This window comes from Camelus bactrianus, chromosome 20, assembly GCF_048773025.1.
Source record: "Camelus bactrianus isolate YW-2024 breed Bactrian camel chromosome 20, ASM4877302v1, whole genome shotgun sequence".
NCBI lineage: Eukaryota > Metazoa > Chordata > Mammalia > Artiodactyla > Camelidae > Camelus > Camelus bactrianus.
The window spans coordinates 6,778,386-6,804,543 of NC_133558.1; the positions used below are offsets into that span (position 1 = coordinate 6,778,386).

Consider the following 26,158-nt stretch of genomic DNA (forward strand, 5'->3'; position numbering starts at 1 on the left):
GTATATTGACCACAGTATAAGTCTATTATAGTCTTAATAACTAAACTCAAACCGGAGCCTGTCGGGCTAGGAGAGGTGTAACAGCATCTCCTTCTGCCCAGTGCACCCCTAGCAATTTCCTTCTTCGCACTGTAGTTTAAATTTGCATCTTCACAGTCACTGATGTCTTCCAGATACCCTGGGGTTTTTAAAAATATCAAAATATTCAAAATATCAAAATATCAAAAATATCAAAAATATTCAAAACTTAATTTTGAATTAAGTTTTAACTTGTTCTAATTTTTCACAGAATACTGTTAAATTCTTGGGCACAAGACAGTACCGAATAGAAAAGTACCGTTCTCTCTAGTTCAGTGTTTCTCAAATTGCAGGTCATAACTGACGCATTAGTGAATTGGGAAATCAATGTAGTGAGAGCAGCGTTTTGAAAAGTGAAATCAAATTTTGTTTTAAACGCACATCACACACAGCCAGGCTAAATACTGGTCCATGAAATTTTTGTTTTGTATAAAATACATACATATGAATGAGGGCATTGAGTGTGATAATAAAATGTATTACTTAGTGACTTCTCATTAAAAAAAAAAATTAATTGCTCTTGTGGGTCAGAGCGACATGACTTTTTCAGAATGAGAAAACAAGCCCGAAAAGTTGAAATGACTTTAAAAAAAAGAAAGTTGAAAAACAATCTATATCACAGCCAAGTGGTGACGGTGGAAGGTGTTATATTTAGTTTTACAGCGCCAGGTAATAGAGTCATCCGACAGTTTTTGGTGCGTGAAAAAGAAAACATTTTAAAAATTTAACCTTAATACTCAAAGAGTCTGCCAAGATCAAAGACCAGAAATGGAACGTGTGCTCCCCGTGCGACAAGCAGGCCGGGAGGGCCCCTCCCTCCCCTGACCCTCGGGCAGTGCCCACTGAGAGACCCCTCACCGAGAACCGAAAAACGGACAAAAGTGCTTACTTTGCCCACAAGGTATCCAGTTCAGAACGCACCACCAGATATTAAACATAGAGGCGTGATGGTAGACGTGAAGAAAGGTAATCTGACTGGTTTTTTTCCGCAACACAAAGAAAATCGTGTCCAGGAACTCAATTAACTTGGAGAAGTAGTACCACCACAGCACCCTGGCTACCTGTGAGGACGAGAAACGGGAGGGCGGAAAGGTGAGCCAGGACATCGCCCGGGGCCGCCCCAGCGCGCCTGCCTCTCAGACCGTCAGGAAAGCATCTCACCCGGAGCCTTTGGTCCCAGCCATCCAGCCCACTCTAGAGAGGAATTCTCTCTGCAAAGCACGTAATCCGATCCAGTCACTCCTCTGCAGCGACAGAACCAAGTCTACGCTGATGCAGGCTCTTCCCAGGTCTGGGGGCTGCTGTGGCCACCACCCTCCTCCCAGCGCACCACCTGGCATCCGGCCCACGCCTCTCCCCCTCCTCCCTGCGTTCCTCTGCTACCCAGCGTCAGGCACGGTCCTGCCGTCTGAGGAGCACTCCTCTCGAATACCAGCTTTCTCTGTAACTAGCCCCCTCCTCTCTTTTCTCAGGCTGAATTAACCCGGCTTCTTCATCTGTGGTCCCAAGTCACTTTACGCCTCTGTCACCAACAGCCATAGCCAAGCAGGGTGAGTGTGAGGACTCCTTCCCACCAGGCTGTCAGTCACTTGGGGGCGGAGACCATCTGCTCAGGGCCCAGTGCTCAGCAGGAGATCACTACTGCTGTTACACTGGTTTTTTCCTCTGTTCCTTTAATGTTCATATTTTGTCCCTTAAACATAATGCTACCTGGGGGGAGGGAAATAGCTCAGTGGTAGAGCACTTGCTTAGCATGCACGAGGTCCTGAGTTCAATCCCCAGGACCTCCTTTAAAAAAAAAAACAAACATGGTACAAGGTCATGACTGCCACTTCCCCTCCCTCCTGAAGCCCTCACAATCCCATCTGCAGGAAACACTTTCAATAAAGGCACTGTGTTCTCAGCACTAACATTTAAACATGAAAGGAAACACTGTATAATAGGAATTTTGACATCAGAATGTAATGCCCTACTGTTTACTTCCCAAGAAGAAAATCACAAGGTGGGGTGTTATCCTTCTTAATGTTTAAGGGAAAAATTAACCCTCAAAAATATTAAACCATAAATAAATACATACATTGGACAATGACCTTCAGAGAACTGTACGTGTCCCAAAGCACAACGGCCTGTGATGACATATTGGAAATGAAATGGGTATAATCTGTGTATCTTACTCTTTGCATTATAGCTTTGAAGATGTTTAAAAATGCACATCTTAAAATTTGTAATTAAAAGGTTTCTACCTTCTCTTATGAATAGCCCATATTTTTTATTATGGAAAATTTCGAACATTCACAAATGCAGAATGAGTAAGTCATACAAACCCTCTGGTATCTAACACTGAACTTCAGAATCTTCAATATGATTCCCATTTGTGGAATCAGTTCTATTTCCTGCCACTTTTGCTGGTGTGGGAGGAAGGCAGCATAAGCAAATCCAGAGTATCTCATATTCTCTCTCTCACAATTTCTAACAGATAGGGAGATTTTGTTTTAACATAACCTCCAGACACTATCTTATCTAACAAAATTAACAACTCTTCAGGATCCTCTAATAGCCTCATCAATGTCCAAATCTCTCTCAGAAGTGTCTTTTTGTAAGAGATTTGTCTGAATCAGGACCCAGACAGGGTCCAGCTTGCACCTGTTTGACACGGTGGCTAGGCCCCTTCTAACCAGTGACAGGCTCCTTTCCTTGCTCCTGTTTTCCTTCATGTCCTGCACTTCTTTAGAAAAGAGGTCAGTTGTACAGAACTCCCGACAGTACGGACCTGGAATACGGTTTCTTCCTAGTGTTGTTTACCTTGTTTCTCCATCCGCCGCATTTTCTGTAAATAGTGATTCGACTTAGAGGCCTGACTGGATTCAGGTTTAAGGTCTGGAGCGAGAACGCAGGTGACCCTTGGACAACACGGGGGCCCCGGCGCCGGCCTCTGCACAGTGGAAAGTCTGTGTCTGGCTGACAGCCCCCCTCCACAGCGCAGGCCCCCCATGTCCGCGGATTGCGCGGTACAGCAGTACTTGCATTGAAAATCCCACGCAGTTAAGTCAACCGTGCTCCGTGGGTGCTCCGTAACATCACACCCAGGGGGCCGTGATTTCTGGTCGTTCCACTGAGACTCAGATGCACAGTGGGTTCGGGTGGCAACCGCCTAATCCAGTCATTAAGTTCCCACCCATCTCCCCCCCCCCCCCCCCCCGCAGGTTCATCGCTTACAGATGACGGCTGCCTGGCTCTGTTACTTCACAAGAAGCTGCCAAAGGGTGGTTTGCAAGCTCTCTTCATACTTGGGCATTTTTCTTTTTTTTTTTTTATGGAGAAGAATTCTTCCTCTTTAGTTATTTGGAAATTCACATATGAAAGCCAAGATGTTTTGATTTTTTTCCCCTTTAATTTTTTTTTCTAGACTGAATTGGTGTTCTAGCAATTTTCAAAAAGCAACGAGGATTCTTTTTGCATCATTTAAAATTTTTTTAATACGTCTAATGTCTGTATTCTTTACAATACTCAGACTGTCCCATCATTAGCTGTGGGAGCCCCTTCAAGGTGGCTCCTACATCTTCTTGTCACAACCCTACTATCTGGGGCGGCTTCCTTGCTTTCTGCCACAAGGTGGCCTGGATTCTTCTCATATACATTCCCACCCCCAAACCAGGAATCAGCCAGCTCTCTGAGGACCCTAACCCCTTCTGGTTTGGATTTTATTTAAAGAGCACAACCTGGGTATTCATTGCTGGGTTGTCGCAGACTAACCAGGCCTTTTCTGTAGACAGAGCTAAGAAATACATTTGTTTTTAGAAAGAATAAAGTTAATTCTAATATTTCCAATTTGAATCTACAATTACTGGGTTTGAGTTTAACTTTTCAATAATCTCATCTATGATGTTTCAAATATGAGTTGTATGATACTAACATTATTATATACTTTATTCTAAGTGTACCTGTAACAGTCTCATAAAAAGCAGTATCAGTATTTTTATTAATAATAGCAGCCAAAAACTTCCTGAATACTGTTAAGCTATATCTCACTAGGGATGTGCAGTCAAAACACAGTGTCTAGAGTCACCAAAATAATTCTTCTTTGGGTAGTTGTGTTAACTTAAGATATGGGTACGTTATTCTAGTTTATTTCCAAGATTTTGGGGGGGGGCTGCCTTGCTTTCTTTTTAAATTTAATTTTGTTTTATACTTTTGTAAAAACACCTAGTGGGCCTGAAGTCAGATATAAGACAAGGTACGTTCAAAGAAGTCTAGCTTCCATCCCTAAACCCTCTGCCCTGTCCCCTCCCTGGAAAGGAAACCACTCTGGTAGCTTTTGGTGCATTCTGCTGTTGTTTCTTTCTAAGAACATGAGCAAACGCACACATGTTCACATCATTTCTTGCCCAGAAGGCACTCTCCTATAAGCACGGTCTGCGGGCTGCTTTTTCCCACTTAGCTGTATCCGGTATCTTCTGTACCAGGGCAGAGGGCATCCTCGTTGCCCTTTGCAGAGGGAAGCACTGTGTGGATGCGTCCTGGTTTGTTCATTCAGTCTGTCCCCCCCTCCAGTAAGCACCTCCACGAGGGCAGGAGACTGCTTCTGATCTAATCCCAGCCTCCAACCCCGTGTCTGGAAGGAGAAAGCCCCTCCTTTACAGGGAGAGAGAGTTACAGAGGTTGACTCACCCGGATATCGGCCTCCCCTGCGCTGGTAAGAGCCTGACACTGCAAGTTGTAGCCTCCCTCCCAGCTGGAGAGGATAAGCTGCCAAAGGAACAAGGAAGAGGGGGAATTCAGTTTTCATCCAAATTCTTGTGTTGGATTTCCCATCGTGTTTCTGACTGGCGTCTGTTCAAGATTTGAGTTCTTCCCAGAACTGGAGTTTGACTCAACCCAGTTCTTGCTGTTGAACTGCTATCAGTGGTTACACTCCTTAGTTAATATAATTTACTTCTAACCTTTACATCTGCCAAAAGTAACAGAATTTAGCCATTGCTTGTGTAACACAGTGTTTTATGTAAGGAATTTATCATAAGTTTCTGCAAGTAAAATGTAGAAGTAAGTGTAAACAAATGTGAGGAAACAGCATGAAAACTTTAATAGTGCTTTACGCTGGCTTATATATAAAGATCTTAGTTGATCATCTCAATCCTTTTGTGAAGTTTTTACCATTTCACAGATGTGAATCCCAAGGCTCAGAAAGGTTCTTAAATCAAGTTCTTCATTGTATTTATGCTATGTGGTAGTCAGTCATTTGTGTGATTATAATTGATTAATGTCTGTTTTCCCCGTTATGCTCAAAAAACAAAAAGCTCCATAAAGTCTGTGCCTCCTTTTCTGCTCATCTTTGCATCTGGGTTCCTTGCTCAACGCCTGGAGCGGCGACGCGCTCGGCGCTTTCCCGAGGGCGCGTCTTGATGACTGTATGAAAGTGGACTGTTCGCTCTGGCTTACAGGCTAGAAAATGGTCCAGCAGTGACTGGACTCGGCCCTTCTAATTCCTTGCCTAGTGTTTCTACAACATTATAAGAAGATGAACTTTCTTTGCAGAAAATTCTACAAAAGAAGTTCTCTTCTTTCTTTCCCACTATACTAAGAAACTTAAAATTCCAGAATATAAGGCCTTTGGCTTTGATTTACATAAGATATTACATGTAAATGCCTACAATTTTCTGTTGCTTATCAGAAATGTGTGAAGGTGCAGAACTGTTAGCATTCACTAGCAGAGCAGGGAGGGAGAGGCGTTAATGAATTGAACAGTCAAAAGACATGAACTACTAAAAACAATGAGGATGTTTTAGAGTCTTTTCTCCAATATCCTTATTTACTGCTCTTTCCTTCTAACAAAAACATCTTGCAGTTAACATCACAATTACAGATTACCAGGATAAATGAATCCAGTGAAAGTTTAAAAGAGACTGAACTTTCCAGATGGCAAGAACGCAGGTGTCCCTTGGACAACACGGGGGCCAGGGCGCCGGCCTCTGCACAGTGGAAAGTCTGTGTCTGGCTGACAGCCCCCCTCCACAGCGTGGTCCCCCTGTGTCCGCGGATTGCGCGGTACAGCAGTACTTGTATTGAAAATCCTGCATGTAAGTTCACCTTGGCCCCAGCCCGTGGCTCCCTAGTGCCCGAGGGCAAAGGCTGTGCTCCAGAGTCCAGAACACCCCCTGCCACAGCACAGGGATGGAGAACCTATCCGTTGAAAGAATAATTCATAACTGTCGTGTAGCTTCCTGGCCTGAGCGAACCTCTGGCCTGGGCATAACCAGTTAGCAAGGTTAAAGGAAGCTGTCACTTGACTGGTCTACTAAACATACCCCCGTGGTGTCCAAGAGAAGAACCCTCGCCCTGAGAGAGGCTACAGGCAGGCGACCAGGAGCAATCCGTCAGCAGCGTGATTCTGCACCAAGAGACAGGCGTGTGGGAAGAGGGACAGAGGGCAAGCAGGGGCTGAAACCGGCCGTGGGGAAGCGAGCTCCGGGCAGACGCTCTCCCCCAAACCGCGCGCTTGGCTGTTTAAACACTAAGCTGTTGTTCTTGTTCTGGCTGATGGTGCCTAATATTCGCCTGAAAATTTACGAGGCCTTTTCACGTTTACTAGCTGCTACCTGTGCTAGTCTGTGAGCTCTCCCAGCACAGAAGCCACATCCAGCCATCTCTGTAGCCCCGCGGCCGCATCCAGCAGGTACTCAGCGTCGGCTGAACAGGACTGACTCATCCTTACGCTCCCACGCCAGCAAGGCAGGACAGACACCATGTTAAAGCAGAGCTGTCTAAGGTTCAGTGAACCTAAGTCACTCCTCTAGAGTTAGAGAAAGCGAAGAGCCGACACTTGACTTCGGGTCTTCTGACTCCACCTACATCAAAGCCTCCAGCAGGGACGAGTTTCTGACACGGTCACACGTTCAGGCTGGCCCCTCGGCACGGCTGCTACTTCTGTGGACAGCCCAAGCAGGAGGAGCTTCCTCTCTGTTACACAGGGAGACACTAGCCCCATCAAATACTATCTTGCAAACGCATCTAGGTAACTAAAATTTACCTAGTAGGGAACCTAAAATAAAAATTCCCATTAGAGTCAGGTGAACTAGAGAACAGCCATGTGACGTGATTTCCAAGCTGTTGGCATGGCTTTCCTGACCCCAAATTCCACCTCCTGCACTCTGATGCTTAAAATCCGACAATCAGATTTTCCTGACAGTCATTTTAGATAACAGTTATGAATCATTATTAGTATGGTGCCTGTTAGACTAGTGCACAGATTAATCTCCAAGCTGAGAGGGCCTGTATTTGGGGCAAGAATTGATTTCTGTGTGGACTCCAAGGACACCAGGAAGGCAGCAACACTTGTGCCACCATCAGCCACTGATCGTTTATATGAATGATTTTATCCTAACTTTTCCCTGGAAGGGTTTAGTTATGTTTTAGCTCTTTCTCTCTCAAGCAGGTTTATTTAACACTTTGACATTTTCTCTTGTATTATAGTAAAATAAAACCTTTGGCTGTAGAGGCAGGGCAGTCATTACTTTTTCTTTTCCTTGTAAAAAAAATTGCCTGGGTTTGGCACGTTCTAAAGGAATAGGGAAGACATGATGCAGCGAGAGCGGCTGTGGCCCCTGGAGTGTCGCCCCAGACCTCAGAAGTCAGCCCTGAGGACACACGGCGGTCCAAAGCTGCGGGGAGGAGCCTTTAAGGGATGGTATATTTGCATTTCGGTCCAACTAACTGCATTTGATATTTAATTTTAAAAATACTCGGTTCCATAACAGCTGTGTATTCTCAGGCAAGTCAGGTTAACTTTTATAAGCCTCAGTATCATAATCTACAGAAGGAGAAAACGGTAACATACGACCTTTTAAGGCCCATTCAGATTGAAACTGTGATTTTAAATTACAATGAAAGACTAAGGACTAAAGAAATTGGTCTAAATTGGAGTAAGAAAAATTCAAGTTAGAAACAAAGACTGCTAGGACTTTGGGAAGGAATAATATCAAATGCTGGAAGAGCTTCCTGAGGTTTTTTTATGATTATTATTACTGAAGTATAGTGTCTTTACAATGTTGTGTTAATTCCTGGTGGACAGCATCGTGATGCAGTCATACGCGTATATTCCTTTGCATATTCTTTTCCACTACAGGCCATTACAAGGTACTGAGTGTCGTTCCCTGCGCTGTTCTGAGACGGTAGAGGACAGCACTGAGGCGACGGTGGACAGTTCCGGGAGGCCAGACATAACTGCTCCTGAAAGTCGCTCGGGGGATGTCCTCCTGCTGTGCACTTACCTCCACCAGCATGTACGCGGAGAGCAGTGTGATTCCAAGGTTGTACAAGGTGAGGACGCCCCTGAGGGGAAGGGCCGGTCTGTTCTTCATGTATTTGTTGCCCAGCCATATCGAAAGCAGATACAAGACAGTGAGAAGAAAGGTAGGAAGGTAGGAGTCCAACATGAACCAGCCTCTGACTCGAGCATCTGAAAAGAAACGCACAGTGAGGCTCGGGAGGAGCAGCGGTGTGGCCAGTCGTGAGCCGCCACGCGCGACAGGGACAACGGCCCAGCGCAGGCAAGCTGCGTGTGGCTGATAGTTCAGGAGCAGCAGCCAGCAGGGGCTGGAGCAGTTAGGAAGATTCCATGGAACAAACGTGGCTTGAACTGGACCCTGTGTTACGGGGACAAGTGAGAAAGGCGGCAAGCGATAGTTCTTCAAAGTCTAACTTGGGAACAGTTACTGTATTTACTTGAACTCGATAAACACAAATGAGCTTACTGTGCCATTTTATGGATGTAAAAACAGCTCAGAAAGCATTAGTACTTAGAGAAGGCCACACAGTAGTTGGCAGCCGAGTCAGGATTTGAATTCACACCTGACTCCCGGCCCAGTTTACCTTGCCGCTGCCTCCCACCGAGAAGCTTTGAGTAGGTGGGAGAGAAGGCACACTGATACCGTCTTCTAACTCCTAAAACCCACAGCCCCCAGAATTTGCTTAGGATCATTGTGCAGAAACCAGGAATGGTTTTGAGCTCAGCTGACCCAAACGGAGCAGTGGGATTCCAGTAGGGCGAGCCTGCCAAGCTGGAGACAGCAAAGGCAGAGCCTTGGCGCCGAGGACTCAGAACTGAGTCAACAGCTGCTGCTGGGAGCCGCGTGGTTGGCGGGATTTCACTGCGACGGGAAACTAGTAACACACACGGTCTACTTCCCTGCTTTCTGTCATCTCAGAGGTGTCAGTTTTACCTCCCAGCTGCGGCATATGCTCTGTGAGATGGACCACGTCTCACATTTCTCCTCTGTGTCACTTACAACTTATAACCACTTAGTGCAGAGTTGAGGGAGACTCACCAGATACGTAGCAACTGGCACGTGGAGTAGCACATATTACCTAATACAGCACCTGAGGGTTTCCTTTTCTCTTGCCACGGTTCTGTAAATGTTGCCACGGTCATTAGGGAGGGTCGTAACCGTTCAACCAAAAGGTGGGAACAAATACTCATAACATTTATTATCTTTGGGACTTAAGACATTAACTCCACGTCTGGGTCAAGTATTTGCCCAGAACAACCTATCCTGATGGTACCAACATGGAGCAGGTCAAGTCAGAAAAGGCTCGGGGACACCTGTAAGTTCACCAGGTGGCCTCAGACCGCTGAAGCCTGGGCCACTTCTCAAAGGGGAAAAGGATTCTTGATGGCCTGGGGCGAGACTCCTTGTCACTGTGGAGGTCACCTGATCCAGCTGTCAACTGTCAATCTCACAATCTCCTTGCCACAAAGGAAACTTCCATAAAAATGACCAAAGCTAAGCAAACAACTGCAATCCTATCCTTAGCTAATCCCCTAGCCACATAATTCCAGGTCACTGTGATCTTACTGATGGCAAAGTTCAGTGCGGCCTTGGCTCAGAGACACTGCTAGTTAACCCCCTAGTGGAAATGTCACGTGGAAAGCCAGCCGCCCAGAAGCCCCGCATGACGATGTTAGCGCGCCATGCCTTCTGTGCTCCCTGCTAGAACTCAACAGAACACGTTAACTACAGCAGGTCACGAGCTATGGGGATCCCAGCCTGCCTGCCTCACAGGAGCCTCCCAAGGATAAACTGGAAAAGAAAACAAAAACCAAAGACAATGTGAAAATACATGATTTGTAAAGCTCTGTCCAATCACAGAGCATCATTTCATCAAAACCGTGCAAATAGTCATTCCCTTAGGGTAGTTTATGGAGCCCATGTAGAAACTAGAGATTGGTCTAAATACTCCCTAAATGATTCCGTTTAAGGATTCTGAGAAACAGGAAAACCTCATTCCCCACCTCCCCCAGTGATGCTGAGGAGACAACTTGCAGGTTTTTCACATCTTTGTGAACCAGAAAGACTCAAGGGAAACAAAACATGTTGTTCAGAATTTATTCGTTTATTTGCACTACATATTTATTTAAATACGTGCCTAATAGGTTCCTAGAACTGTGAGAGGCCCCGCAGATCCGTCATAGCTCCTGCGCTGGCGGGAGAGCTATTAACAACAACGAAGTAGGTGAAGGAAATAAACAGAGGCCGCGGGGGAGAGTAAGGAGGGCCTGCTTTTGAGGGCCAATCTCTGGCGTCCTGACCAGGGAAAGCCTCACTGAGGAGGGGACAGTGACACTTGGTGTGTGAGGGGGTAGGACTTAGCGGGAGGAACAGCATAGCAAAGAACTTGCCGTATCTGAGGGCGTAAGAGGCGTCCAGGGAGTGAGGCAGAGGAGCTCGGACTGTCGGACTGGACAGTACAGGGAACATGGTCCACGGTGAGGAGTTTGGTTTCTATCCTGAGGACACCGGGAAGACACGGATGAGTTTTAAGCTGCAGTGCCACAGAACAGGATATAGGCTTTGAAAATATTACTCCAGCTGACAGGTCACACATGATGAGAAAGGGGCAGACACGCTGGGAGGCCCTGTAGGGGCTGAGGGACCAGTGGTGGAGGAACGACCTAGACATGCAGAAGGACCGGAGCTGAGAAGCCAGAACTCGTGGCCCTGGGCAGAGAAAGTCACTCATCTTTACCGGGGATTTACCTAGACAGGGCAGGGCTGACAGGCCGCGCATGACTGCGGGGCGGAAGTGGGAGGGATGGGCAGCAGGCGAGGAGAGGAGGCAGCAGCGTAGATGGAAGGTGCCTCCAGGCCAGTATCCACTGCACTCTGTTCACGCTCCTGCTCCCAGAGCTTGAGCCCCAGGGAGGCTGAGCAGGAGGCACGAGGCCTCTGCACGTCCTGGGAGGCGGACATCAAATGGAGGGTGGGTGAAAGGCTCTGCGTGTTAAGTACCTTACTCTTTAAGACACCAGAAACGACAATCCTCTCTAAGTCAGCTGTGTTCCCACCACATGAAGTTCTCAAGCAGCTCACTCACCCCGAGGTCCAAACATATTGTCCAAAAAAGCATTGATTTCATCATCAAAGGCCTTTAGATGCTCCTGAAAAGATAAAGAAAAAAATGATTTCAGTGGATTTGGGGGGAATGACTCAAAACAAACCACTGCCAGTGACATGCAGTGGACAGAATCTCCAATGTCCTGGCTTTGAGGGCTTTCAACTGCCAGGACTTAAGGAAAGCAGACCTCCAGACTTCCAGAGCACCCCCTCAAGCCAAGGCAGGAGAACACGGAGCACATGGAGCACGGCCGTGCTCCCAGGAGAGGACCTTTGGCAAGCATTCCGGGTGAGTGGACTGGTCCCTGACTAAATCTGAGCTGAGCAGGGCGGCCCTCAGGAAGTTCGTACAGAACATTCTCTATAATCAATAGCTGGACTGCAGTCAAAGCATCTTATTCTCAAAGAAAGTGTAAGTGCCAAAGAGAATTAAGTTACTGGCATCTGAGAAGATGTGCGCGTCGGCACTTACCACCTGCACCAGCCATCATTCCTGACCTTGATCCTGAGAGAAATTTCAAGGAAACTTCGGTCTCTGGGAACTTGACAAAGCTTGGGAAGGAGGATGAGCAAGAAAGACTAGCAGTTATTAGCACCCACTATTCGCTGACCAGTGTGTTAGGACCTTTGTTGGTTCATGATATCTCCGTGAAAAGTATCTGGGCTAAACCAAGTTTGGATGTTTTTATCTTTGGTCCCCATGACGGACATCTCAGGAGATCTCCAGACTGGAGAAAGGTCAGCTACCCAACTTCTCCATGGGACAGAATATTGTTTGTGTTGCCGCTGGAGTGGGCAGACCCGTCCAGAGCCCTCTCATTCCTGAGCAAAGAATGTTTACCTCGCTGACGTAACCCGCGCCACTGCCCATAACAAACACCGGTGAAATCCTCTTCGTTGCCACATCCACCCACAATGTTTAACCTTTTCCGGTTTGTTTGCCAGGGTTCAAAATCCACTTTCCAACATCTGTAGGTCTAAGAAAACTCTAAAGGTCACAAAGCTCGTGCTATTGCTACTATCTTGCAGACATTCACTCACAGTGGAGACAAAGAGAAGCAAAAGAAAAGAGGGGAACATATGAAGAGAGTAGAGCATGAAAGAGATGAGTATGAACGAATTCTTTCAGTCACTGATTTACTGAGTCACTAACCAGTTACCTGGACTTTACCGTGTGCCCGCACCACGCCAGATGCTGAAACACAAGGGCCAGTGAGGCGTGGCCCCTATCCTCACACAGACAAGTCATCAGTGACTATAAACTGTTTTCTTAAGCGTGATGAGAGAGGTTTACAGGGAGGTGCTGTAAGAACCAAGAGGAAGGAACTACTAGTCATAAAAAAGAAGGAAATCACGCCATTTGTGACAACATGGATGGACCTTGAGGACATTATGCTAAGTGAATAAGTCAGACAGAGGAAAATAGTGTATGACCTTATTAATGTGTGGACTCCAGAAGAAACAAAAAACAAAAACAAAAACAAAATAACCAAACTCATAGATACAGAGAACAGATTGGTGATTGTCAGAGGCGGGAGGTGGGGCGTAGGAGAACTGGGTGAAGGGGGTCAAAGGGTACAAACTCGCGAGTCCCAAGATGGTCCTCCTGGCTTCTGACTTGACGTGCTGGACTGATCACCACGTCCTCCTGCCTCAGCTGCCGTTTTCGGAGAGCACCTCAGACACGAGAACCATGAAGGGCACCTGGTTTCCGGCTGCCATGACGCTGACTGGGACTCAACATAAACCAGGGGCATATCACACTGGAGGACATTTCCCGGTCTGTTCTTGAAGGCGTGAACGCTGATCGCTGTGGGGACCGCCTCATCCCGAACACCTCGATGGCCCAGACCGTCTGCAGCAAAGGCTGTCTTGCCATCGGATCAGAATCACCATCCCTGTGATTAAGGGCCATTCCACAGAAGCCAAGCCAGAAGCAAGGCAGAAATAAACCCGCCACCCAAACTCTGCTGGGCTTTCTCTGGTCTCTAAATGATGGGACCTCCAATGCTGGTTTTTTCTCTTCCTTTCCTTCTCCCCTCCCCTCCTGTCCCTCTTCCTTTACGTTCCTCATTCCCTTTCTCACCTTCCATCCCTTCCCTCCCTCGCTCCCTCCTTCCCTCTGTCCCTCATTTATGTTTTAGGCACTTGATGGCTTTTAGTATTTATCTATCATGGGCATTGTGTTACATAAAAATCCAGTGATTTGAGCTCTTGGGTTGGTCCTATTTTGTTGACTTCATTTTACAGGACATTGTAAAGACACTTACTCAATCAGAATAGGTACCTACTTCCCACTGCCAACTCCCTTCCTCACTGCTTTTTAAAAAGAGCAAAAGCCATTAAGATTATAAAACAGTTAAGTTGGAAGAAGGTATAGTATCCAAATCCTTAAAAGAATTTCATAATAACCACAATGGTGAGCAATAATAATTAGCTCCTGTTTTTCAAACACTCAACACGTGCCAGGCATTTGATGGATATTAGCTATAATTTTCACAAGAGCCATGCAAGTTGGGTATTTTTCCCAGTTTACAGACGTGGAAGCAGACTAAGCTCCAGAGTGGATCTGCCTTGTGAAACTTGAAGGAAGTCCGGTAACGGCTGATGAGGGTTTCACACCGTCAGAGGGAAAGGCGTCGGGGCTGGGGCAGCAGAGGCAGGGCTCTTTGCAGGGCGAGCACTGTTCCTTGTGCGGGGGTCCATCTCCTCACACTGAGCGACCAAGAAACCAGAGGCTGATGGTCCTGGGTGAGCCTGAGGCTGTGGGCGGTTCCACTCAGTTAAGGAGGAGGAAAGGTCTTCTCCAGCACAGCAAGTGCTACCGCAGTTGGTTTGTCTGCCCCTTCCCCACGGCTCCTTCTCATCTCCTCCTGGGTGTCTGGTCAAACGGCAGCTCCTTTCTTGTTCCCCTGATGTGTCTCCCGGGGGCCTAATTACTAATCTCGCCTAATTGCTTTGGGGCGTCCTGGTCCATCTCCATCCCTTCACCTGCTCCATGTATTCTGTCATCACACTTATCATTATGCAGATGCTCACTGGCTAGTTAACTTGCTTACTGTCCGGGTCCTCCATCAAAACAAGACCCAGTAGGCCACATTATCCCAATTCCAAGAACCACGCCTGGCACCTAATGGGAACTTAATGCTTAGTGAATTGCCTGATGAAACTCTGATTGTTCTAAACCTTCAGGGAACTCATTTGATACTAATTTCATATCACTTTGCATTCCTTGCTGTGTTTTCATGTACACAATCTGGTTTCCAATATATTTTGAAAGATCCTTAACCCTCTTTTAACACTTGGTATGTCATCAAGTTCTACTGGACCGAATTTTATTCCTTGAGATTTTTTTTTATTTTCCAGGAGATTCTTTCTTCCAAAAAACAAAGAAAAATTTGTCTATTTTAAAAGTAGAATTAAACTTTTTTTTTTTTTTTTTTTTGCAATTAACGTGAGTCCAGTGGACCCTTTTATAAATCTAGGATACACTGTGGGATCCCAGAGGTCTTATTTTTTCTGTATCTTAAAAGATTGTGCTGTTTAATCATCCTAGGAATTCTCACCAATACTCAGTCATTTCAATTTGTGCTAAAAAGAAAAATATTAAAATGTAAGAAAGATAGAATTGCCTAGAAGGACAATGCAGTAGTCACATAAGCCAGCATGATTGCCTCATCCTTCATTGTCATTCTAACCAAAGTAATGCATCATGCTTTAAGAGGATATAAAAAAAAAAAAGAGATTTTTACAGCTTTTTAAAGATTTCACTGAACACAACTAAAAGGTTTTCATGCTCTAGATTCTAAAGGTCATACAGATCATCTGGGGATCTTGTCAAAGTGCTGGTTTTCACTCAGTTGGCCCACGATGGGCCTGAGAGTCTGCATCTCTCCAAGATCCCAGGTGGTGTCGATGCTACTGGCCCATAGATCACACCTGGAGTAGCAATGGTTTAGACAGTGGGGATGGTCTCTTGAAATTTGTTTCATTTTGGTCTCTTGAAATTTGTTTTGATTATAATCAGGTATTAATTTTTATGTGACTTTATGATAAAAATACCAAGTTCCTGCTTACTTTCTACAAATCTACCAAGGATTTTATTGCATGGTCTACTCTATGAAATTCAAACTCGCTGTACACTAGCTATGTTACCTTGCATTTCACAGCACTTTAGTAATGAACTGTCTCTGCAGATCCATGAGACACCATCTGCATTGCTCAAACAGAAACAAGACCACTGGTTTGGCTGTATTTTTTCCTTATATTTGCTGCATCTGAATACAGCACTCTGAAGGGGGCCTACTACTCAGGGAAGAATGCAGAAAGACTGGTGGCCTCCCTGGGATCAGGACATTGTATTTCTATTAAAGTATCAGAAGACTGCATTCACACATCACATCAGTCAGTCATTGTCAACAGACTTTACCAGGCATTTCTCATGTTAATTGCTGTCAAATTCAAGCCTTGCCCAACCTATACACAACTGATTTTTTTTTTACTTAAATGGAATTTTAAACCTTTATCCCTTTCGAATTTATCTTCTTTATTTCAGCCCCATCTTTGTACTCTGATAACAGTATCCAAATTCCTAAATATATATTTATTTTCCCTTTAGGTTTAGTAATTTTAAAATTTTTGGCACCTTTATTCAAATCATTAACAAAGAGAAGGGGCACAATCAGGGTGTTATGGACTGAATGTTGGTGTCTCCCATATTGATAATTTGGAGGCTTTACCCCAATGTGATGGTATCTTTTGATGGGGCCTCTGGTAAGGGGTTAATATCCGAAATATATAAAGACTCATACAACTCAATAGCAAAAAAAAAGCTTGATTAAAAAATGGGCAAAGGAACTAAATAGACATTTTCCCAAAGAACACATACACATGGCCAACACACATCTGAAAAGATAAACATCACTAATCAGAGAAATGCAAAACCATAATGAGCTATTACCTCAAACCTGTCAGAATGGCTGTTGTCAAAAAGACAAGAGTTAGCAAAACTGTTGGCAAGGATATGAAGAAAGCAAACCCTTGTGCACTGTTGGGAATGTAAATTGGTGCAGCCATGATGGAAAACAGCATGGGTGGTCTCAAAACGTTAAAAATTGCCATGTGATCCCAGAATCCCAACTCTGGATATACCCAAGGAAGTGAAAACAACATCGCAGAGACGCCTGTGCCCCATGTTCACTGCAGCAGCAGCAGCATCAACAAAGGCCAATATATGGAAACAGTCTAAGCATTTGTCAACAGATGAATGGATAAAAGAGAGGTAATACACACACACACACACACACACACACACACACACTCGAATATCAGCCATGAAAAGGAAGGAGATCCTGCTGTTAGAACAACTCAGATGGACCTTGATGGCATTATGCTAAGTGAAATTAGACAGAGACGAATATGCTGAATCTAAAAAAGCCGAGGGGGGAGGGTAATAGCTCAGTGGTAGAGCGTGTGCTTAACGTGCACGAAGCACCTGAGTTCAATCCCCAGCACTTCCTTTCATTAAAATAAAAAATAAAAAAGCCAAACCATAGAAACAGAGTGGTAGTCACCAGGGGCTAGGAAGTGGGGGAAATGGGGAGATACTGGTCAAAGGGTACAAACTTCCAATTATAAGATTAGTAAATTCTGAAAATCTAATACACAGCATTTTGACTATAGTTAACAATACTGTATTGTATACTGGAAAGTTGCTAAGAGAATAGATCTTAAATGTCTTCACCACAAAAAAATGGTAATTATGTGACAAGATGGCGATGTTAGCTTGCTAATGAGATGGTGGTACTCATTTCACAATACATAAGCGTGTCCAATCATACTGTACACCTTAGACGTACACAGTGCTACATGTCATGTATGTCTCAAGCAAGCTGGGAGAAAACACCAGCAGCCCCACTCTCAGCAGTGGATCGCGGTGTCTGCTTAAACCCTGAGTCTCACCTTCTCTGAGCTACCAGGATTCAACCGTCTTCAGAAGATCAGCAGCTGTTTAATGTTCCTCTGCAGGCCTTTCAGAGACGCCTTCAGAGAAGGGCACCCGCGGGTCCTTCAGCTCCTTAGTTACCCACTTCTGCTTCATCCACCGACACACCACAGGGAGGGGTGTCTGGGTCAAGAGTGACCCATTCCCACACTAAGAGAAGGCTTTTTTCTTCAATCAAAACAAATAAACCCACTTAGAGTTCCTTTAATGGGTTTGTAGCAGTCAGTCCACAGAATACTGGTCAGATTACCATCTTGTAAGAAGTGAAAACAGAATTTTTTTCCCCTAGTTAAAATTATACAAAAATCAAAGCCCCAAAGCAAGCCTAGTCCAGTGACAATCTTATTATTTTTAATCATTACCAGCATTGTTACTGTTGTTATCAATATTTTAATACAGGGCAAACAACACAGTACAGAGCTCAGGCGAAGGAACGTTCGTTACAATAGTGGACGGCACTGAGATAGCCCAGACATAAACCCTGCATTTTAACCTCCATTCCCTGACATCCAACTCGCTGTTTCAGGAATAATTTGCACTGTTTGCCATAAAAATCTGGAAAAATTTTAAAAATCAAATAATTAAGTTCTTTAGCCAAATGACCTCTACCCACCTTTCTAAGCCTCCTCTCCTTCCGGGTGCCTGCGTGTACCCTCTGCTCCAGGCATATCTGAGTATCTGAGGTTCACCCAATGCTTACCCGTCTACTCCCCAACCCCCCACCCCCACCCCCACTGTAGGTGTTCTTCCTTCCGGCTGGAGGACCCCCAGCTATCTTTTGGTTTTCACTGACCACTCTCCTTCTCCCAAACTGGTCAAGATCCTAGCACACATTAGTCACTCAGTAAGCGTTGGTGGATAAATGAATGAGTTTGCCAGAATTGTGCCAGGAATGAGCCTTGCAAACTTCAGGGGTCCACTTTTGACCTCTTTTCCTTTGACAACACTCTTCTTTGACAGGTTTAGACAGTTACCAGGATTATTATGTGTGAATATATACAGGGCAAGTAAAGACTGCTGGGGATTAGGGAGAAGGAAGAAAGACACCGGAAGAGCTATGATAAAGCATCACTGGATCGCAAAGTAGAGGGGGGCCGCAGGCGTCCCCAGGTCGTAAAGAGACCCGTCACGCGGTGGAAGCCAGCTAGCAGGACTCAAATATCTTCTTTGTTCTAGACTTTTTAACATAAATATCAATATTTAAAACTTACTAATTTCAATTCAGGCAAGATCTTGGAGATACTGTAGGTTTGGCTCCAGACCACCGCAACAAACACGTATTGTGACAAAGTGAGTCACGTGAGGTTTTTGTTTTCCCAGTACATATAAAAGTTATGTGTATGCTGCACTGTCCTTTATGTCTCTGCCCCCTGAAGTATATGAAGTGTGCAACATCATTATGTCTAAAAAGTGTATGTACCTCAATTATAAAATACTTTATGCTGAAAAATACTAACCATCTTCTGAGCCTTCAGCGAGTCATAGCAGTAACAGCAAAGATCACTGATCACAGATCGCTATAACAAATATAATAACGAAACAGTTTGAAATAGTCTGAGAATTGCCAAAATGTGACAGAGAGATACAAAGTGAGCAAATGCTGTTGGAAAAGTGGCACGGACAGCCTTGCTAGATGCAGGGTTGTTACAAACCTTCAATATATAAAAACGCAGTATCTGGGGAGCATGATAGATCCAGTTTGCCTATAAAGTATTTTAAACATTTTTCTAGTATGCTGCATGCGTGTAAGCATTTAGTCACCTGTGTATCTATATATTGGGAGGTGGTGCCGCTGGCTCACTTCTTGGCTCAGAATTCTCTGCAAACTGGTGGGGCAGCCAGTCCTCTTTACACGAGAGCCCGAGCAACGTATCTTGGGAGGGAACTCTTCCCAGGAGGTGCACTGAGGGAGGAGGCAGATACAGACAAGGCTAGCTTAGTAACAAAGCTTTGGACATGAGAGGAGTAATGCTGGGTACAGACTCTGTTACTTGGGATTCTTCGTGGCTCAGTTCCCTGTGGGGCCCAGGGAGAGAACACAGTGATGGAAAAAGTACAGGATGTACTTAAATTTGCATGCAGTGCTGGGGTTGCAGGAGAGGAGTGCTTTGTGATCTCTCCAGCACAGAACAGAAATGAAGAGACAGGATTCTTTTCAACTTTTCCATAGAATACGGCTTGGAGTTGGATGCCTGCGGGGCTCTCTGAATCAGCAGTTGGTACCCAGCAGAGCCCGGATACCTGACGCGAGCATCAGTGACTTCTGCCAAGCAGCAGCGCTCGGCAGGCACTCAGCACTCCACAGACCCAGTGGGGGATGTTAGGTGGTTGTGGGGCACACGCCTTACCCAGCAGAAGGGGATCTGAGCAAAGGACTATTCTCATGAAATAACTGACCAGAACCACTCCTGAACAACCCTGTGAGAGCTCCTGAAACACCTGTCTGGGTATGGGTGTATGCCGGGGGTGAGGCAGTGAGTGCAGTGGATTTATGAGGAGCTGGGGACAGAACTGCTGAAACATAGATGTGTGGACACAAAGTATTGTGAACGATCAGCGATGTATCTCTCCAGCACAGAACGGTCCCTGGTTAACAAAGATATGAGACAAGTATTTCCGATTAAGTCTCAAAAACAGATTTTAAAAACTTCAAAAATATATTCACAAAGCTTAATTTGTGAATTAATTTGTTGGTTATGCAGAAACTTGCCAAGTTTAAGGAAACTGAAATTTTACTAACCAAATACAAATTCTTAACAATGAACAGTTCCCCCCATCACCACCCTGGTCACTCTGCAGATTATGGCCTTCTCTCCAAGAATATGGAAATAAAATCCAAACACATTATTTCTTTCATAACTATCTAGCCTCATGAAAAGGTATTAAATAACTTGCTTTAATTTCAAGTGAATAAAATGAAATCTGCCGTACAGAACAAAGAGCATCAATTTCACAATTAAAAAATAAAGTTATTCTGTGATTCGATGCTGGATATGTGAGCAGCCCAAAAAGGTGCTAAGGTTGCAATGCAAGATAATTTGTAGTGATTATTACAACTTCTATTTCCACAGGAAGTTGCGAGTGAATACCAGACTCCTTGGAGATTTAACCCAAAGCCAGACAACTGTATTCAGGACACCTTGGAACTCTACCAGCTTCTGAATTTGGGGACATGGGGAAGAATAAAGCTCTTTCACAATTAACAGCAGCGATGAAAGGACATTCTGTTTGTATGTGCCCTGGTTATCAAGTACTGACCGGAGGGGAAGCAGGTTGGCTATTCTGCATGTACAAGTGGTGTCCTTTTAAACGGGAAAACAAAGTAAAGCTCTTAATGGTTTCTTGGAAAAGACATGAGCCACATTTTATTTCTAATTTTTAGGCAATAATCATACCTATCTATTCTACATCTACGTATATATTCCAATCTATTTCTATTTCTAATGTTCTAAAAATATCTACAGTATTTCAGTATATTTATGGTAAAGTCAAATGAGGTGTTCTTTTACTGCTAATAGTAAGAGACAATCTGTGAGTTGTATGGATAGACTGTTTACATTATGTGGATAGACTGTTCTATATTTTCCTTCTTTCAAGCTATAAAACCAATCAGTATGGGGAGTTACTGAGCCATCCAGAGCCTTTCCCTACTGAATGAAATACTTATCACATCCCTTTTCTTTGTTTGAGATATATGATCATAGTGACAGCTGATCCACACTTCGCTGTGTAAAGCCTCTTGTAAGAGGTGAAGGAAAATCACACCCTTTCCTTAACATTTTAATCCAGATAATGTCAAGTCAAATGGAGCATCATTAGCAGGCTCTAAGAGGAAAATAAATCATCAAAAGGCAAAATGCAGCTTGAGCTGTGTGTGGAAAAAAATGGCCTTTTTCATGGCTACCTGACCTTCATGATGGTTAGGGTTTTACAAACTAATTTTAGATATTTCATGTTATTTTGAGCATCTCCTGTGATATCACCTTAACTAACGAATCAACATTCAATCATCAGCCCAACAAGATCTCTCAAAGCACTGGGCTGATGGAGAGAGACAACTCTGTTTGGGGAGGGGGGTGAGGAGAGAAGAGAGTGGTAACACGTGTTATCTATTTGATGGACAACAAAATGCAGAAGAAAGTGATTTATTACAATCACACACCATGCGGGGCTAAGCCAATTGCCTTTGCCAAGATACTGTGTCAAAATAAAGAAAATTACGTAAATATAAGTCTCTGACCCCCATTTTTGTTTAATTAGCATTGCCTCACAACCTCCTCTCCAAGTTCTTCCTGAGCTATTGTTTTGCATCCTGCTAAATGAGCACTTTTATGACATATTACTATCCTTAATCTTACTGATAAATCATTTCTCTTCAATGGAGAACAAAAAGCATTTTGTAATGTTTTCTCAATTTTCTTTAAAGTGCTCAGTAATGGATGCTTTAAGCCCTCCCCCGTAGCCTTCCCCTCCATCTCTGCAGCCAACCAGACAGCTGTCCCATTCTTTGCCTAAGAATTTTGAAACTACTATTGGAAATAAATATAAAACATAGTATATTTTTAGCTTCATATATGGTGCCAGTGTCCAAACTATGTAGGATCAATGTGTGATTTGGAAATGAACTGAGTGGATAGAACTGAAATCAGTGAAACTGAAATCTGCAGCCTTTTAACGCTGGGTAATTTCCGTTTGGTAAGTTGGGTTACTTTAGGCATTTCATTCATTCAACAGTTTTTCAGTTTAACTTCATGCAAGCAAGGTCTTTTGAATGCTTACCTGCAGTGTAAATTTTAATAGAATTGTTTTAAAGTGAATAAATGCCTATCTGAAACAATTATAAATGTATCATAAACATTAAAATGGAGTTAAAGAAGCACAACCATTTTTAGTCATGTGAGTAATGTAAGACATTACCAAATTTTCTTTAAAACGTGTGTGCGTCCATCTACTCCTTTGTCAACTAGAAACCAGTTGAATTCTATGAAATAAACATACCCAAAGTACGCTAATTGTTATCTTCACGATCTTATGGTTTTAAAAATATTTTCTTGGCAAAAGTCTTCACCTAGTTTTACCTTTCAGCACTCAAAGGTTATTTGATTTTCCTTTTTGAATACAGCTTTTTAGAACTGAATCGTAGAGAATGTTAACTACTATAGCTAATGCAGCTATGAAAATTTACAGCGTTTTCCCTCCCAGTTTTTAACAGAAAAGATAAATTCAGTAATGCTAGTGGCGGGTAGCCCTGGGCAGTGGGTACTTTCCTGTTGGCTGGAAGCAGGTGGGGATTGGCTGCGCTGTGATTGGCTGGCTTCAGTCCAGAGGACTGTTCCCATCGGAAGAGAATGGCCGACAAGCTGTAATAATGGCTGTAGGCTCTCCTTCCCTTTCCTTGTCACTTACTGATTGAGTCATAAAGAAAAGCACTATACACTCCTCCATTAGTTACTTACAGCTGTCATGAAACATGTTTTTTAATTTTTTTTCACTTTAAAACAATACGTCAAGGAATTCTTAATTTCAGAATTACCCCCAAAGTCACAGATTTGCTCACTATAGAAGCTATAGATGATAACAGTAATAATCAATGTAAACAGTTAGAATGTATTCACTGGGCATCAGCCATTGTATTTATCGGGCATATTACATACTGTTAGCTCACTTAATTCTTACAACTACTCTATAAAATAGGTATTTTCATCTCCCTTAACAGATCAGGAAAGTGAGGCTCAGAGAAGGAAAGCAACTTGCCTAATTTCATAAAGCTAGAAAATCATGCACCACCCTGCTTGGCAGAAAGCTGCACCTTCCTGCCACTCACTCTCGCGGCAATTACTTTTCGCCAAGCCCGTGTCTGGCGTGTGGGGTCGGACATGAGAGAGGTATACAGCATTCAGTGCGGTCTTGCAAAGAACGGGAGTTTTACATGGGTTCTGGTCTTGGTTCTCACACTAAGCAGCTGCATAACCTTGGGCAAAACATGATCTGAGTAACATCTCCATTGTCTATAAACTGGGGAAAGTGATCCTAACTTCATGGTGAAGCGCAGGTGATTTCATACTTGTAAAAGCATCTATGATGGGGCTGTACACTGAGGAGACGCTCAATAGACAATCATTCATTCACTGTCCTGGATTTTCAAATCCCAGCTCAGCTGTGCACCATCGTGTCCTTGTATGGCCTGCATCATACCTGGATGATCTGCAGGGAGTGGCATCTTACAGGAGAAACGTCCGTTCTTTAACTCCACAGGGATAATTTTTTAAAAAAAAATCTTGAAGATATCTTTTTAAAAATTAAAGGAGGAAATGCAGTAGTGCAATAAAGGAGAGTACCAAAACTCCAGTTTGAGTTTTAACACTGGAAGAGGACCCCAGGGATATCCAAGATAAATGTTCCCAAAGACAGCCCCAGGTAAATTAGCTGTCGGAGGAGAGGAGGGGAGAGGATGCTACGTGCAGTGGATCAGAGCCCTTCACGGCTGCCTTCCTATGAGGAAACACGAGCATCATAGTGTATAGCCTGAGTAAAAGTGCTTTCTTTACTCCTGCATGCTTCTTTCCCTGGACTGCCTCAGTTTCCCCTTCTGCAAAAAGGAAATTATGGCCCCAACTCCCAGGTGTGCCGTGAGGATGAGAGAAAATATAGACAAGGTTCTTAGAACAGGACCTGGAACTATCTTTACTATTGAGAACGCAATACATGTGCTTAGTTGCTATTGTTGTCAGTATTCAGCTGTGCTCTCTCTTCGCACAGGGGAAAATAGACTTATTCCTTTACTTAACGCTGAGAATGACAAGCACGCCCGCCAATTCATCCTTCAGTTCTCTAAAACTGCACGGCTGCCTAGTCTGACCTTGTAAGGTCTTTCAGATGTGCACTCAGTCGGCCAAGAAGTGCTATTCAAATCAGGCCTTTAATGCAGACCCGAAATCCAAACCCATTTTTAACTTGGGAAAAATACAAAGGAATAAAAGCATAAAGAAGGGTAAAATAAATATATCACACATTAAAACTGTATCATTTGTTTCAAATCTTTCAAAATTAAATTCATATTTACTGAATATACCTAAGTAGGTGCTAGGAACTGAGAAATACAATATAATTGATAAGGTTGTCATTCCCTTGGTATATCTCCCTAATCCTCCATCCCTTCTTCCTTCCTCAGATATAAGTATTGCAATAAATTTGATGTCAAGCCTTCCTGTCCATGCGTTTAGACACTTTATATCCGAGTATTCACAAACAAAAATAGCATTGTTTTGTACATTAAGGGTGTATATAAATGATCATACTTGATTTCTGCAGCTCGACCCAGTCATGTTGACACGCGTGGGTCTAGTTCATCCCCCGTAACTGCTGTGTAGTATTCCACCAGGTGTTACTTATCCATTCCCTTCCGAGTGGATATTTTAGGTCGTTTCCAGTTTTTTGCTATTACAAATAATAATGCTTTCTACAAATCTCTTTATGTTCATAAGTGAGAATTTCCAATTTTACTATATTGCTCTAAAAAAGTTATGGCACTTGCTACTGTCAGCGTTTTAAGTTTCTGACAAGCTCACGGGTGTAGCGCGGCTTTAAGTCTGCATTTTCTTATTACTACCGTGGTTATGCACATCTTTCAATGTTTATGGGCTGTGGTTTCCTCTGCAATGAGCTGCCACTTAATAATCCTCATCCATGTTTCTGATGGATTGCTTGTCTTCTGTTCATTGATTTATAGAAGTCATTTGCATATATACACCAATCTATATTGTTATACAGATGGCAAATACCTTCTCCTAGTCTGTTGCTTGTTTTTTTAATCTCTGCCTATGGTGCCTTGTCATTTCAAAATTTAACATTTTGATATGGTCAAGCTTGTCACTTTTTATGGTTTGTTTTTTCAGTCTTGCTGAAAATACCATGGGTAGCAGGAATGCTAACTGGTATAATGAAACAAGTGATGGGGTAGGAGACAAGAGACCCTGCCTGGATGAAGTGGGTCTGAGTCTCCGGTTCCCCATTTACCAGCTGTATGACTGAACAAAACAATCTGAGTCAGTTTCCTCTTACACCAAACCCCCGCCCATTTACCCAAGGAGTATTCTTCGGGGTCTGTTACACGCTGGCACCATTCTAGTGTGGGAATCGCAGTGGTGAACAAGACATCCAAAGTTCTTCCCCTTACAGACCTTATACTGCAGTGGGGGAGATAGGTAATGAATAAGTAAACAAATATAATATTTTAAAAAAAGCAACTAACTCACATACAATTGAGATGCTGTGAAAGTGTTCTGTATTGAAAAGCATTATATAAACATATGGTATTGTGAGCATCACCATGGGGGACACTGTGGAAAGTTCCAAAGTTGCTCACAAACTGAAGGTGTAATTATCCAATTTTTTTGGAAAGTGAACTGTTAGGGAGTCAAGCCATACAAGACAAAATAACTACCAGGTAGGAAAGGGTTTTATGCTGGAGAGCATCATGGACTTTGACCAGAAACCTGGAGACTTCATTCTGTTTAGTTCAAAGCCCTCCTCCAGCCTTGGCTGGATCAGTCCTCTTAGCAACAGCTTCAAGCCTCCCAGGCTGGTCTACTCGCTGCCCTCGACACGCCCAACGAGTCTTCTACTTTCCCCACCTAATCTCAGCCTCTTCTGACATCGTCCTCTCCTAGACGGTGAAAAGTAAGTCCCG

General features: G+C 43.9%; 1 protein-coding gene and 1 long non-coding RNA gene across 4 annotated transcripts in view; one reads left to right on the forward strand and one right to left on the reverse strand.

The window, feature by feature from the left end:
- The window catches only part of ELOVL2 (ELOVL fatty acid elongase 2), a 41,639-nt gene that overhangs the window by 6,496 nt on the left and 8,985 nt on the right, over positions 1–26,158 (reverse strand). The window contains exons 2-6 of one of the 3 annotated variants that reach the window (XM_074348099.1): positions 11,446–11,509; positions 10,751–10,858; positions 8,343–8,530; positions 4,747–4,824; positions 968–1,139 (exon numbers count right to left, since the gene is read on the reverse strand). In XM_074348099.1, coding sequence (XP_074204200.1) covers positions 968–1,139; positions 4,747–4,824; positions 8,343–8,530; positions 10,751–10,829 — 517 coding nt within the window. In that variant the 5' untranslated portion in view covers positions 10,830–10,858; positions 11,446–11,509. Of the gene's footprint in view, positions 1–967; positions 1,140–4,746; positions 4,825–8,342; positions 8,531–10,750; positions 10,859–11,445; positions 11,510–11,653; positions 11,943–26,158 lie in introns of those variants that run through there. The other 2 variants (XM_074348098.1, XM_074348100.1) reach the window with 2 other exon arrangements.
- On the forward strand, positions 1,134–22,458 carry LOC141574198 (uncharacterized). The gene is made up of 3 exons (XR_012500959.1): positions 1,134–1,628; positions 8,198–8,391; positions 20,541–22,458. It is a non-coding gene; the product is annotated as an uncharacterized LOC141574198 (long non-coding RNA).